Genomic DNA, 15,136 nt, shown 5'->3' on the forward strand with positions numbered 1-15,136 from the left:
CTCTAACCTCTACCCTTGTATTTTTTCTTTTCTTTTTTGCTAGGTCAAGACTAGGTTAGTTAGGCTTAGTTTTTCATGAATTATTTTGTTTTTTTGTTAGTATTTAATTAGTTTTAAGTCTATTATATTTAGCCTTGATGGCGGATATTGTATTAAATAAATGAAATGAAATGAAATGAAATGAAATGAAATGTTAAAGAATTTTTGTTTTTTATTCATTATTTACTTTTTTGCGGTGTTATTCGTCAAAAAGATCACTATTTCAATTTTGTGGATTTTTTTTCCAAGTATGATGTCTAAATTCCGGTGTTTAGTATGCTACAAATCTCACTGTTACCTGCTCTCGGGATGCTATAATTATAACCGCTAAAACTAGGGGCGTAAAAACTGCCTAGGCTCGCAAGCTCTTTAACCTTTAAGTTGGCAACCGGATACCCGGGTATTTTTTTCATCTTCGAACTGCAATAACTTTTGATTCATTGCTTTTATTGACCTGAAATTTTCCGTAGCCTCCCGACTTATAATTTCTGATTTTTTGGTGCATATATTGTAATTTTAAACAGCCTGTAAGTATTTTATTTTGATTTTTTTTAACTTTACCACGTAAGTTGGCAACCAGCATACCCGGGTATTCCATACATTTTGTATGGAGAATGACGTTTCTCTTCTTCCTCTTTTCGTATTGTGCTTATTTTCGAGTCAAATTCAAGCGATTCCAAATTTCTATTAGACCGTTATTTTTATAATAAAATGAAAAAAAATTAATGAATAAATGAAATAGAAGAGAATATATGGTCGGCATTACTTGCTTACAGCATTAAAATATAGAAAGCATTGTTTACCTATGAAAATCGTTAATTTTTTGCGTCAAAACGCGTGGAATACCCGGGTATGCCGGTTGCCAACTTACGTGTGTAAATCTGGTTGCCAACTCTATGGTTAATGCGAGGGCTCTGGGGCTATGAACTTGTATGACGGGCGAGCCCTCGCGTGCCCTTGCAAATCGCTGTCAATTGCATGGCGGGAACCCCCATTACCCGCCATGCAATTGACAGCGATTTGCTATGGCGCGTGATGGCTAGAACGCCATACAAGTTCACCGCCCCAGAACCCTCGCATTAAAGAGCTTGCGAGCCTAGGCAGTTTTTTCTACCCTAGTTTCAAAAGTTATAATTATAGCACCCCGAGAGCAGATATAACATTGTAAATTATAACTTACTAAACACCTAAATTTTGAGGTTTTATTTTGCAAAAATAAATAAAAAATAGAAAAAAGATCTTTTCGACACATAACACAGCAAAAATTAATTTATGAAAAAAAAATAATATTTTTTTAAGTATCTTAAGATTTCGAGCAGATGATATCACTTGCAACCCTCGCAATGTTTGACGGGTAAGATTATTTTTAATTATCATAGGATTTCGAGCAGATGATACCACTCCCAACCCTCGCAATGTTTGACGGGATATCACTGTGAATTGCATGGCGGGACATTTCAAAATCAAATTATTCAATGAAGTACTTACCTGATTAAACGAATTTTCACACGCTCGAAGAAATATGCTACTCCAATCCTGTTACAATTTTTTGTCTGCTCAAGTATGTTTACTGCTAATAGTAAACCACCAATTACGAAAAAAAGCTGTACCGTATACGTATTGCCAGCCATTGCGATTGGAAACCAAGGTTGATTGAATTGCGCTTCCAAATCATTTGCATTTTTTAGCGGCATTTTTATTAAAGGTATTGAGGAATGGGTTAATAAAATGATTATCATTGTTAGAGCACGTATTCCATCAAGATGGCGAAGATTCATTCCGGATTTTGTTTCTCTGTCTATTAGCTTGGAAAGATTTCGAGAAATCGAAAACGACTGGATTAATTTTGTTGTGGCCAAACTACGCCTTAGGATAAAAAAAATATGATCAAAAGAATTAATTGTTACAGGAAGCTTATCATAAAAATAAGCACTCACGTCTTTGTTGGATCATTTGTATTCACGCCGTCGTAAACTGTTGCAAAAATCACTAGCATTATTATTCCTATTGAAATGCATAGAAATGCAAGCCTGGCAACTCCTGCAGATATTGAACGGTTTATTAAGCAACATACAACATTAGATTTTATTTAATTTACCTGATGTTTCGCTGGTGTCGTTCAATTCTTCTGCTGTTATACAGTTTAAAATATTGATTGATGAATTTAGTTCATATTGCGACCAAATTTTAGTCTTTACACAATCATGCAGTTCTGCTGTTATGTTGTGTTCTACACTTTGCATTGTATGTCGACATTTTTGAAGACACGTTCCAGTTTCAATCGCACTGCGATCAAAATGACGTGGATGTGTAGAATATTCCTTACAGTTTATAAAGCCGGTTTTGTGTTCATAGAAAAAAATAAGGTAATAATAATATTAAAAATGGTATTCGTATATTCTTAAGCATATCAAAGCAGAAGCACGTAGTGATAAAGCCAACTAGGCCATTTTTACAAGAAATTAAAAAAAAGATGCACTTTTCCTACGAAATATTACCAGGCACCAATACACGCAACACCATTACGTGAATGGGCCAACATGGTTTGTTAAATTTTAATCATTGTACTATGTTTAAAATTATACATATAACTAGAGCAGTAGCGTGGTCATCTGGCGCCCTTGGCAGAAACATATTCATGCACACCACCAGTGGCGGATTAAGGGTATCGGGGGCCCTAGGTGGTAAGACGAGTTGAGGCCCCCTGTAAATAGTAAATGGTGTTTTCAAGGGGGGCGGGGGCGGGGGGGGGGGGTGGTAGGTACTGGCACTGTACTTATGCTGTAGGGAGATTGAATAGTAAACTTGAAATGGGGGCCCCTGCAATATCAGCCACAGGCTCTAAATTTTTTGCTGGCGGGGGGTGCAAATGATTCGCCAGCTTCGGGGCCCCAAATTCCATCCTTCCGGGGGCCCTTGTCGCTAGTACTGTGACCATACGGCATACATGTAATACATACGGGATACTATAGACTAGCGATCTACGGGGCCCCTAAATCGGCGGGGGCCAAGGCGGCCGCCTAGGCGGACTAGGGTTCCGTTAGATCCGCGACTGCACACCACCCCCCTAAACACTTATTCAATTTTTCAGCGATATTCCTACTTTCTCCTAGTTAATAAGCCGCCGACGACAGTCGAGTCTGTTAAATGTCAGAAAATATCGAGGAGCCAATATCGATTCCGATCACTACTTGGTTGGCTTAGTGATACTCCCACCACGTCGTGGCAACACCAAATCTGGCTGGTTCGACGATGAATGCAGACAAGTGACCGAACGTAAGAATACTGCATACCGAGCAATGCAGCAACGGCATAGAACGCGGGCATGCGCAGAGGAATATTCACGGCTTAGACGCGAAGAGAAAAGAGTTCACCGCTCCAAGAAGCATGCTTTGGAAGAGCAAAACATGCGGGAACTCGAGCAAACCAGAGAGGCGTACGGACCGACACGAAAGTTTTACCAAGCGATAGCAGGTCACCGAAACAACGTTGTACCTAAGGTAACCTGCTGTCGCAACAAGGATGGAGATCTGGTTAGTAACCAGCCAGAGGTCCTCTCGCGGTGGGCGCAGTACTTTGATGAACTACTCAATGACCAGTTTAGCGAACAGCTAGAAGCGCCACTAGCAGATGGTGATATGCTACTGCCACCTAGCATAGAAGAAACACGAAAGGCTATCCGTCGGCTGAAAAATAACAAGGCACCCGGAACCGACGGAATTGCAGCCGAACTGGTCAAGAATGGAGGTGCACGACTAGAAAACGAGATTCATCAAATTGTTACTGAGGTGTGGGATAGCGAATCGATGCCTTGTGATTGGAATCTCGGCATCATCTACCCCATATACAAGAAGGGAGATAGGTTGGACTGCAACAACTACAGGGGTATTACGGTGTTGAATACCGCCTATAAAATATTCTCCCTGATCCTTCAGGATCGCCTTGTCCCGCACGTCGAAGAGATAGTCGGAAACTATCAAAGAGGATTCCGAAACGGAAAATCAACCACTGATCAGATCTTCACCATGCGGCAGATCTTGGAGAAGATGGCTGAATACAGACACGACACATACCATCTCTTCATTGACTTCAAAGCCGCATATGATAGCATAGCCAGGATAAAACTGTATGACGCTATGAGCTCTTTTGGAATCCCGGCCAAACTGATAAGGCTAGTTAGAATGACTATGACCAACGTCACATGCCAGGTGAGGGTGGATGGAAAACTCTCAGGACCTTTTGCTACCACCAAGGGTCTGCGCCAGGGGGACGGGCTTGCTTGTCTCTTATTCAACCTGGCGCTAGAGAGGGCCATCCGTGACTCGAGGGTGGAGACTACGGGAACCATCTTCTATAAGTCAACCCAGATCCTGGCATACGCTGATGATATAGATATCATTGGTCTGCGGCTCTCCTAAGTAGCAGAAGCCTACCAAGGGATCGAGCAGGCGGCAGAGAGCCTCGGATTGCAGATAAACTAGGCAAAGACCAAACTGTTGGTGGCAACATCAGCGGGCCCACCAACAAATAATCAGAATCTACGTAGGCGTGACGTGCAGATAGGTGAACGCACTTTTGAAGTCGTCCCACAATTCACCTATCTTGGGTCAAAGGTCAGCAACGACAACAGCATGGAAGCTGAGTTGCGCGCAAGGATGCTGGCTGCCAACCGGTCATTCTACAGCCTGAAAAATCAGTTCACCTCAAAGAACCTGTCGCGACGGACGAAGCTGGGACTATATAGTACCTATATAGTACCAGTACTCACATACGCCTCTGAGACATGGACACTGTCCAAATCTGACGAAACCCTCTTAGCCGCGTTCGAGAGGAAGATGCTCAAAAGGATACTTGGCCCCGTATGTGTGGAAGGACAATGGAGGAGCCGCTATAATGACGAGCTATACGAGATGTACGGCGACCTCACTGTCGTACAGCGTATAAAGCTCGCCAGGCTCCGGTGGGCTGGCCATGTTATACGCATGGAAACGGACGACCCAGCCCGTAAAGTCTTTTTAGGCCGTTCACAAGGACAGAGGAGGCGTGGTAGGCCCAAATTGAGGTGGCAAGATGGCGTGGAGGCGTCCGCCATTAAGGCCGGGATAACGGACTGGCAGACGAAGGCGCGAGACCGTGAGCGGTTTCGGACACTCCTGAGGCAGGCCAAGACCGCAAAGCGGTTGTAGTGCCGGATAAGGAGAAAGAAGGATTCCTAGTTTCTCATTTTATTTATTTTATTTTTTTTTATTTTTTTTATTAAATTACCAATATAATTTTGTTATTTTTTGTCTAAATTTTGACATTTTTTTTGCAAAAATTCACAATAATTGAAATAGTGATCTTTTCGACAAATAACACTGCAAAAAATATGTATTTACGGAAAAAAATATTTAACATTCTTTAAGATTTCGAGCAGATGTTACTACTCGTAATCCTCGCAATGTTTAACGAAAGTATTTTGTTTCTTTGTAGAAATGAGAGAGAGGCTAGTGAGGGTTTCCTGTCCCTATAAGTCCCAGTTCTATAAGTAATTTACCAAATAAAGGCCAAAATTCGCGTATCTGGCTGAGTGACAAATCGACTGCAAATCAAGCTTTCTCTTCCGGGTGTGGGTTGACGCCATGTACAGATACAGAACTTTAGTCAATATTTTCATCAACCAAATTTATACATTTTTTACGATCAAATTAAGTATTAATTCGAAATTATGGCAGTAATCCTTGCTATTCATACGAAAACAGCTTCAATTCCATTGATACTATACACTGTTTTTGAGGCATCTTTGTTTACCACACTATGAGAACACAATACGACGACTATAGGAACCATACCACCATTAAAGGTACAACGAAGCAGTCACAAAAATATGTATTTTTTCGTAAAATTGATGTGTTTCATGGTAAAAATGGTTGTGATTGCAAAGATAAAACATATTCCAATTGCTATGTGTTAAAATATTCGTGAATTTACTTTCCTGACACTTTAAATCCATAAAAACATATTTGTACCACTACAAATTGCACCACTATTGATACATTTACCCTATAATTGGTAACCCATATAGCAATTTTCACCACAAATTCACCTCAAAACCTCTTGATTTCAGCAAAACAAGAGGTTTGGTGAGTATGACGTCATATGCAATCGGCGGTTTGCGAAAAATGGGTGTGGGGCCACGGCTGTGCGTGGCTTGTACCTGTATCCGCTCTGTTCGCTCTGTATTTGTATTTATGTGTGTGTTGTGCACAGCTGTTCTTGGTACGTTGTGGCTTTTAATCTGAAGGCGGATCTTCGTTTCTCTTGCACGTTTTTTTTTGTCGCTGCGTTTCTTTGCTGTGATTGAAGAGAATATTGGAGGAAGAACGTATTCATTTAGGTTTTCATTCTTTACCGGCGTTGCGTTGGATCCATCGTCAATGTTTACGGCTATCTTGGTTGCACGTACTTGCCTACGCTATGAGTGAACAAAATACTATTCAATGCGATCTTGTTTCTTGCCATCAACCTGTACGCAAAATAAGCGGCCGAGCGAGCCTTGGAGATCGAAAGGATTCTTTAAGTTTGCTAGAAGTTCTCGTGAAGAAAAATCCATAATGCACTCGCATGTCAATTTGTCTTTTTTTTCTTCTCCATCTGAGAATCATGAGTATGGCCATTTAGGGCTAAGCTACTAGCGATGGATAAATTCGACAAAACACCGGAATCGCTGCCGAATGACTCCACAATAATCGCAAGGTAGTTGCAGTGGCGGATTAAGGGTATCAGGGGCCCTAGGCGGTAAGACGAGTTGAGGCCCCCTGTAAATGGTAAATGGTGTTCGGGGGGGGTAGGGGGGGGGTGTGGTAGCGGCACTAAACTGGCTGTTGAAAGTTTGAACGCCGTCGGGGGGCCCTACGATCATCAGTTACAGGCTCTAAAATTGATTCGTCAGCCTCGGAGACCCAACGTTCATCTTTCCCGGGGCCCTTGTCGCTAGTACTCTGTCCATACGGCATACTATAGAATGGCGATCTACGGGACCCCTTAATCGGCGGGGCCCTAGGCGACCGCCTAGTCCGCCTACCATTAGATCCGCCACTGGGTAATTTTGAAAGGTAGATGCAATCACGGTAATGTTTGGTGTCATCTGTTGTAGCCGACCAGGACTGTCCAGTTGCGTTAGTCGGTAACTTGCGCCGTCGTATTCGTTGGATCTATCCAAAGCCAATTCCAAACAGCTCGTGACGGCTGCGGATGGCTTCGGTTCCAGGCGAATGCGTCGATGGGCAAAGGTAGTCCTTCAAACTTTCCGATTTTACGTACAAACGGTCGTAAATACAAACGGTACCGTTGCGCAAAAAGTTTTTTTGATTGATTCAAATGATCATCAGCGAAGATCTACCGGCTTTTTAATAAGAGCGGCATGTATGAAAATTGAGCAAGCTATAGCAAGCGCAAATATTCTTACTCTTCGTATGTGTGGCTCTTCTCTTACCCCCTTAGCTACACTCTCTCCATGTGTTGTCACGCTCCTTGTTTTATATCACTCTTTCTCTTTCTTTGTCACCGCTCATTATAGCATCCTCGCTCTCCGTATGTGTTGCTGTTTGCTTCCTCCATAGCTTCTCACCCGCGTTTTGGCAACACCTCTTACTTTCTTCTATTTCTTCCTCATCCTTTGTTACTCCTCGCCATGGCATTCTCGCTCTCCTTATGTGTTGCTCTTCGCTTCCCCCTTTATTTCATTCCTCTCTCTTTCTGAATTAATAGAGCTTCTCGCTCGCCGCAACCAGTTTCTCGCTACCTCACACCCCGTTTGCCATAGAAATAATTCCCCATTGTTATATGGGAATGTTAAAAATATTTGCAAGCATGTCGTTTCATTTGCAAACGACTAATGAATACTTCTGTACACATTCTTGAAGATCACCAGGTGACGCACTTTCAAAATTATCCATAAGTAACAGTATTTGTGATTTAATACAATGTAAGAAATACGTGCATATTTCTGAAATTCGCTTTATTCCATTGTTTTTAGTTTTGATTGATTTGCGAATCGTTTGTTTTTTCTACGTCGAGTTATTTCCGGCTAGAAGTCATCGGTACCCACTCACAGCAAGCTATTTCAGCTGCAGAGAAAAAATCGTTCATGAAACCTTTATGCATATCCTTCAATATTTTTGGCAATCTCTGAATTAATCCCTGGATTGTGTTTCTGCTATGACCGGTTTACCTTGTCGATAGCTGATTAAACACGACACCACAGTTGCAAAAGGCAAATAAACTTAAAATTTATTCGTTTCATCAGAATAATGGCTTCAAAAATTGGCAATTTTTGGTTTAGACTTTAAAGTTGGAAGTTTTTAAAAACACAGGTTTCTATTGAACAGCGTAGCGCGTTCTTCGGTCCATCAAACGGAATCATAATTTAAACAGATGTTTCAAAATGTTCATCGAACAAACAAGATAAATCCTCCAAAAAACATTGTATCATTATTGAGTTGATCTCTGTTGGACATTTCCTCCAATAGGAACTAGATAGCTTTTATGCTTGTTTTTTTTTAAGTGCACTCACTGCCCGTTCATTGGAAGATCACCTTGAATCACAATGATCTTTAACATTACCCGTCAAACATTGCGAGGGTTGCAAGTGGTATCATCTGCTCGAAATATTAAGATATTTAAAAAAAATATTTATTTTTTTTTTATTCAATTATTTTTTAACTGTGTTATGTGTAGAAAAGATAACTTATCCATTTTTTTATATTTTTGCAAAATAAAATGTTAAAATTTAGGCATTTAGTATGCTATAATTTGCAATGGTTTACCTGCTCTCGGCGTGCTATAATTATAACTGCTAAAACTACCCGCTGCGCAAATTCGAGCAGTTTCCAGCGCAGAAAATGCACCAAAATCTGCGCTGGCCAGCGCAGATTTTGGCTCGTCTGACGCGCTGGACTTCAGCGATTCCAGCGCTGGCTCGCGCAGTTCGGGCAGTTCGGGCGGCAAGTTCGGGCGGCGGCGGAGCAAAAAAAAAACGGTCAAAAATTTAAAAAAAAAATGGCGCCCATTTTTTCGTCCGCTTCCTCTCCCTCCCTCACCCTGCCTTGCCTTACTTGCGCTTCAGCCCGTGCCTTCCGCCGCCAGCTGATTGGGTGTTGTGGTGTATGCGTTGATACTTATATGTGCATTGCGGTTATGTATTGTTATTGGTGGGTGTTAGCATTTATTAATTTGTGTGTGACCTTGAGACGCTGTGGGAGAAGCTGGATTGGGATTTAAAGTGTTATCGGTGTATTGATGGTTTATTTTATTTCGTGCCGCTGCTGATGAGACCATTCGATGCCCCTGCCAATTGAGGGTGAAGAAGCCTATTTAAAACAAGCGTAGGAGAACGTCTAACACTAATCTAATATTTTTTTATTTGAGCATGTTTGATGCTTCAACGACCTTCTATGCATCATGTAGCACAGTGTATAGTGGTAATAATTTTTTTTTATTTGCCGAAATCTGTCTCCAGTTTTTGGGTCTCGACACACACACACACGCACACAGCGCGGGGAAAGTGACCGTTCACTCTATCATGCCGCGATCCCCCACCCCGCCCAGCGCTTTGGATGAGGATGCGCTACAAGATAGCTGAACCAGCCTTTCTTCCGATAAGGTAGCCGTACTCGCTCGTGCGGGAGGGGGGGGGGGATTTGTGGCGGGTGCGTGCTCGCGTGCGCGGCTTCGGGGGTGCGTGCTCGCGAGCGCGCTTTCGTGGGTGCGTGCTCGCGTTCGCGCGTACGTGCATGTGTGCGTGCGTGTGTGTGTGCGTGCTGGCGTGCACGCGTTCATGGATGTGTGTGTGTGTGTGTGTGTGTGTGTGTGTGTGTGTCTGTGTGTCTGTGTGAGTTTTCGCGCGCGTGTTTGTGTGCGTTTGGAAACCCCAAAACTATTTGATTCTGATGCGTACATTTCCATCCGCTAAGGCTACAAAGTCCATGCATTTTCGATCTCGCTATCTGAGATACAACACAACCATTGGCACCACCATCTTTGCGATCGGCTATGCTGTTGGGGGTATTAAAAAGACACACGATCTAAGTAAACGTGCGTGTGATATGTTGCACATTTATTTCTAATTCAGCTAGCGGACGCAAGTGGAAACAACATTTTGAATTGAATCCATACAAACGAGGATTCTGGATTTGTTTTTTACGGTGCGCGTATGGTGCTGCACCTGTCCGTCCAGAATCTGGTGGCTTGTTGGCTTAGAGTCGGTATCATGACGCCGATTGACCGGCATTGCCTTGGAATGGGTTCAGATCGGTTGTTCATGTTTTGGTCAAGTGCATTCCGTGCATTTGTCGCGCCACAGTGGTAGACCCGGCAGCACCAAAGTCAAAACAAAAACCTTCCCCGAGAGTGGACTGCTATGCTAAGTTCTTCTTCTTATTATTATTATAATTATTATTATTATTGGTGTAATGGCCTACGCGATCATGCCGGCCTTTTCAGGACTTGAGTACCGCGTAGCCGGATAGTCACCCCTTGCTACGGCGGACGGTTCATACGCGGTTAGAACCCACGACGGGCATGCAGATGTGCGGAATGATGGCGGTGTCGCGGGCCCGCTCCTATCCAGCGTGCAACTTGCATACTGCCACACTGTCTCCTGCTCGATGCATACGCTGCAGGCAGGGGGAAGGATGCACCTCCACGATAAAAAAACACGGTCATGAACCAGCGGCGGATCTAACGGTAGGCGGACTAGGCGGTCGCTGAAGATCTCTAGTCTATAGTATGCCGTATGTCTACAAGTGGACAGAGGCCTCGTAAATAAAACAACAACAACAACAAGTGGACAGAGTATTAGCGACAAGGGCCCCTGGAAAGATGGTCGTTGGGGCCCCGTCGCTGGAGAACCTTCTGCACTCCCCCTCCCCCCCGCCGGCAATTTAAGTATAATGTTAAATCTCATAACAGCTGTATGCCAGTACCCCCTCCTCCCGGTCATCAGCTACCATTTACAGGGGCCTCAAATCGTCTTTCCGCCTAGGGCGCCCCCGATTCCCCCTACTCCGCCACTGTCATGAACACCTTCCTTCGATCGATCATAACATTCCGGAAGAAAACACATTTGGCGACAGTTTTGGCACACACACGCACGTACACACCCATGCGCTGACGGCTCAGCATATCTGTGTAATCTACACCATACGAAAGCAAAAAAGCTTAGTGTAACAAAGTTATGCTTAATGCTTAACACGTTAAGTTCGATGGCAGGCTCCAGGGACTGCCAGTGAACTTTCCAGTATACCGGTTCCACAATCAGCTTGCGTTCTAGATGCCGGCGGAACGGTAAGCTCATGAAAATCAGCGCCGGACTGAACGTGTTAATGCGGATTAGGATTCTGCGCGTTGCACAGCAAACCCTCCTGCGTAAACTAGCGATTCCTTAGTCATTTTTATATTGCAGTGTTTGAACTCATTGCGATTTTTTGGTTTGATTTGTGAAAATGTAACTTCATCGCCGCAATGTTTGTTAACGGCATTTTTAGGCGCCACAACAGCTCGCGAGCATTGACCATATGCGAGAATGAGATAGCGCTAGGGAGGGAAAGAGCACGGACGATGGCTGACAGCGATTGGCTGTCTGACACACCAACACATCCAAACCTTCGGCAGCGCGCTCAGGCGAGGGGTATGAAGCGGAGCCAGGGACGGGCAGCTCGACGAGCTGCTCGACAAATTTGCCGTTGGAGAGAAAAGGAAGGCATGATAAAATTCTCAGAACGCCATAACGCCTTCCGTCGCTTTGCGCAGCGGGATGATAAAATTCTCAGAACGCCATAACGCCTTCCGTCGCTTTGCGCAGCGGGTAGGAGTGAAAAAACTACAAAGGCTCGCAAGCTCTTTTATGCGAGGGCTCTGGGGCGGTGAACTTGTATGGCGTGCGAGCCCTCGCGTGCCCTCGCAAATCGCTGTCAATTGCATAGCGGGATACTTCTAGACGCCCACATTTTGTACTGCGAATAATTTTGGATTTAAACCAAAATCAAAGGGTGACCGAAATTGTCGCAGCCCGCTATGCAATACACAGTGATTTGCGATAAAAGTCACAGCCCCAGCGCCCTCCCGTAAAACATTTCGAGGGTTGCGAGTGGTATCATCTGCTCGATATCTTATGGTATTTTAAATAATCTTTGTTTTTAATTCATTATTTACTTTTTTGCGGTGTTATTCGTCAAAAAGATCGCTATTTCAATTTTTGGATTTTTTTTTGCAAAATATAATGTCGAAATTCCGGTGTTTAGTATGCTACAAATCTAACTGTTATACCTGCTCTCGGGGTGCTATAATTATAATTGCTAAAACTAGGAGCGTAAAAACTGCCTAAGCTAGCAAGCTCTTTAATGCGAGGGCTCTGGGGCTATGAACTTGTATGACGGGCGCGCGAGGGCTCTCACGCCATACAAGTTCACCGCCCCAGAGCCCTCGCATAAAAGAGCTTGCGAGCCTTGGTAATTTTTTCACCCCTAGTTTTAGCAGTTATAATAATAGCACCCCGAGAGCAGGTATAACATTGCAAATTATAGCTTACTAAACACCTACATTTTGAGATTTAATTTGGCAAAATTCCACAAAAATTGGAGAAGTAATCTTTTCGGCGAATAACACCTAAAGAACAAAAACTTATGTATGAAAAATAAAGACTATTTTTAAGTATCATAGGATTTCGAGCAGATGATACCACTCTCAACCCTCGCAATGTTTGACGGACCGTCAAACATTGCGAGGGTTGCGAGTGGTATCATCTGCTCGAAATCTTATGGTATTTTAAATAATCTTTGTTTTTTATTCATTATTTATTAGTTTTTTGCGGTGTTATTCGTCAGAAAGATCACTATTTAAATTTTGTTGATTTTTTTTTCCAAGTATGATGTCTAAATTACAGTGTTTAGTATGCTACAAATCTCATTGTTATACCTGCCCGTCAAACATTGCGAGGGTTGAGAGTGGTATCATCTGCTCGAAATCCTATGATACTTAAAAATAGTCTTTATTTTTCATACATAAGTTTTTGTTCTTTAGGTGTTATTCGCCGAAAAGATTACTTCTCCAATTTTTGTGGAATTTTGCCAAATTAAATCTCAAAATGTAGGTGTTTAGTAAGCTATAATTTGCAATGTTATACCTGCTCTCGGGGTGCTATAATTATAACTGCTAAAACTAGGGGTGAAAAAACTACCAAGGCTCGCAAGCTCTTTTATGCGAGGGCTCTGGGGCGGTGAACTTCCCGCTGCGCAAAGCGACGGAAGGCGTTATGGCGTTCTGAGAATTTTATCATGCCTTCCTTTTCTCTCCAACGGCAAATTTGTCGAGCAGCTCGTCGAGCTGCCCGTCCCTGGCTCCGCCTCATACCCCTCGCCTGAGCACGCTGCCGAAGGTTTGGATGTGTTGGTGCGTCAGACGGCCGATCGTTGTCAGCCGTCGTCCGTGCTTTTTCCCTCCATAGCGCTATCTCTTTCTCGCGTGTGGTTAATGGTCATGAGTTGCTGTGGCGCTTAAAAAAGCCGGTAACAAACATTGCGACGATGAAGTTTAATTTTCACAAATCAAACCAAAAAAGCGCAATAAGTTCAATTGCTGCAATGTAAAAATGACTAAGGAATCTCTAGCTCACGCTGGAGGGTTTGCTATGCAACGCGCAGAACCCTAATCCGCATTAACACATTCAACCCGGCGCGGATTTTCATCAACATTCTGTTCCGCCGGCTTCAAGAACGCAAGCTGATTGTGAAACCAGTATACTGGAAAGTTCACTGGCACCGCCCTGGGGCCTGCCATCGAACTGAACGTGTTAAGCATTAAGCATAACTTTGATACCATAAGCTTTTGCTTTCGTATGGTGTAGATTACACAGATATGCTGAGCCGTCTGCGCAAGGGTGTGAGTGTGCGTATGTGTGCAAAACTGTCGCGGAATGTATGCTCTTCCGGAATAGTATGATCCATCGGAAAGGAAGGTGTTCATGAAAGGCTGAAAGACGAGTTGAAGCCCCTGTAAATGGTAACTGATGACCGGGGGAGGGGGTACTGGCACACAGCTGTTGGGAGATTTAACAGTATATCTAAATTGCCAGCGGAGGGAGGAGGGGGGAGGGGGCTTAGGCCATGGGACCTTTACGATCATCAGTCACAGGCCCTACAATTATTGCCGGCATGAGGGGGGAGCGGGGGGGCAAATGGTTCTCCCGCCACAGGGCCCCAACGACCATCTTTCCGCGGGCCCTTGTCGCTAATACTCTGTACACTTGTAAACATACGCCATACTACATACTAGAGATCTTCGGCGACCGCCTAGTCCGTCTACCGTTAGATCCGCCGCTGGTTCATGCCGGGGTTTTTTTTTTTTTAATGTGGATGTGCATCCTTCCCCCTGCCTGCTGCGTATGCACCGGGCAGGAGACAGTGTGGCAGTATGCAGGTTGCACACTGGATAGGAGCGGGCCCGCGGCGCCACCATCATTCCGCACATCTGCATGCCCGTCGTGGGTTCTAATCGCGTATGAACCGTCCGCCGTAGCAAGGGATTAGTCACCGGCCCCGGCTACGAGGTACTCAAGTCCTGGATAGGCCGGCATGATCGTGTTGGCTATGATGCCAATAATAATAATAATAATAATAATAATAATAATAATAATAATAATAATAATAATATAATAATAATAATAATAATAATAATAATAATAATAATAGTAATAATAATAATAATAATAAAAAGAACTTAGCATAGCAGTGCACACCCGGGTAAGAGTTTGTCTTGACTTTGTTGCTACCCTGGTGGCTTGCTACCGGGCTACCGCTGTGACGCGACAAATGCACGAAATGCACTCGATCAAAACATGAACCTACCGATCCGAACCCATTCCAAGGCATTGCCGGTCAATCGGCGTCATGATAACTACTCCAAACCAACAAGCCACCAGATTCTGGACGGACAGGTGCAGCACCATACGCGCACCGTAATAAACAAATCCAGAATCCTCTTTTGTATGAATTCAATTCAAAATGTTGTTTCCACTTGCGTACGCTAGCTGAATTAGAAATAAATGTCCAACATATCACAC

At 43.6% G+C, this 15,136-nt stretch overlaps 1 protein-coding gene across 6 annotated transcripts in view; it reads right to left on the reverse strand.

The window, feature by feature from the left end:
* The window catches only part of LOC121592014 (O-acyltransferase like protein-like), a 55,225-nt gene that overhangs the window by 9,681 nt on the left and 30,408 nt on the right, over window positions 1-15,136 (reverse strand). For 4 of the 6 annotated variants that reach the window (XM_041913211.1, XM_041913212.1, XM_041913209.1 and 1 more), the window contains 3 exons: window positions 2,138-2,360; window positions 1,977-2,079; window positions 1,528-1,905 (listed from right to left, as the gene is read on the reverse strand). In XM_041913211.1, coding sequence (XP_041769145.1) covers window positions 1,528-1,905; window positions 1,977-2,079; window positions 2,138-2,360 — 704 coding nt within the window. The remainder of the gene's footprint in view (window positions 1-1,527; window positions 1,906-1,976; window positions 2,080-2,137; window positions 2,361-15,136) is intronic. The other 2 variants (XM_041913210.1, XM_041913214.1) reach the window with 2 other exon arrangements.

This window comes from Anopheles merus, chromosome 2L (assembly GCF_017562075.2).
Source record: "Anopheles merus strain MAF chromosome 2L, AmerM5.1, whole genome shotgun sequence".
NCBI lineage: Eukaryota > Metazoa > Arthropoda > Insecta > Diptera > Culicidae > Anopheles > Anopheles merus.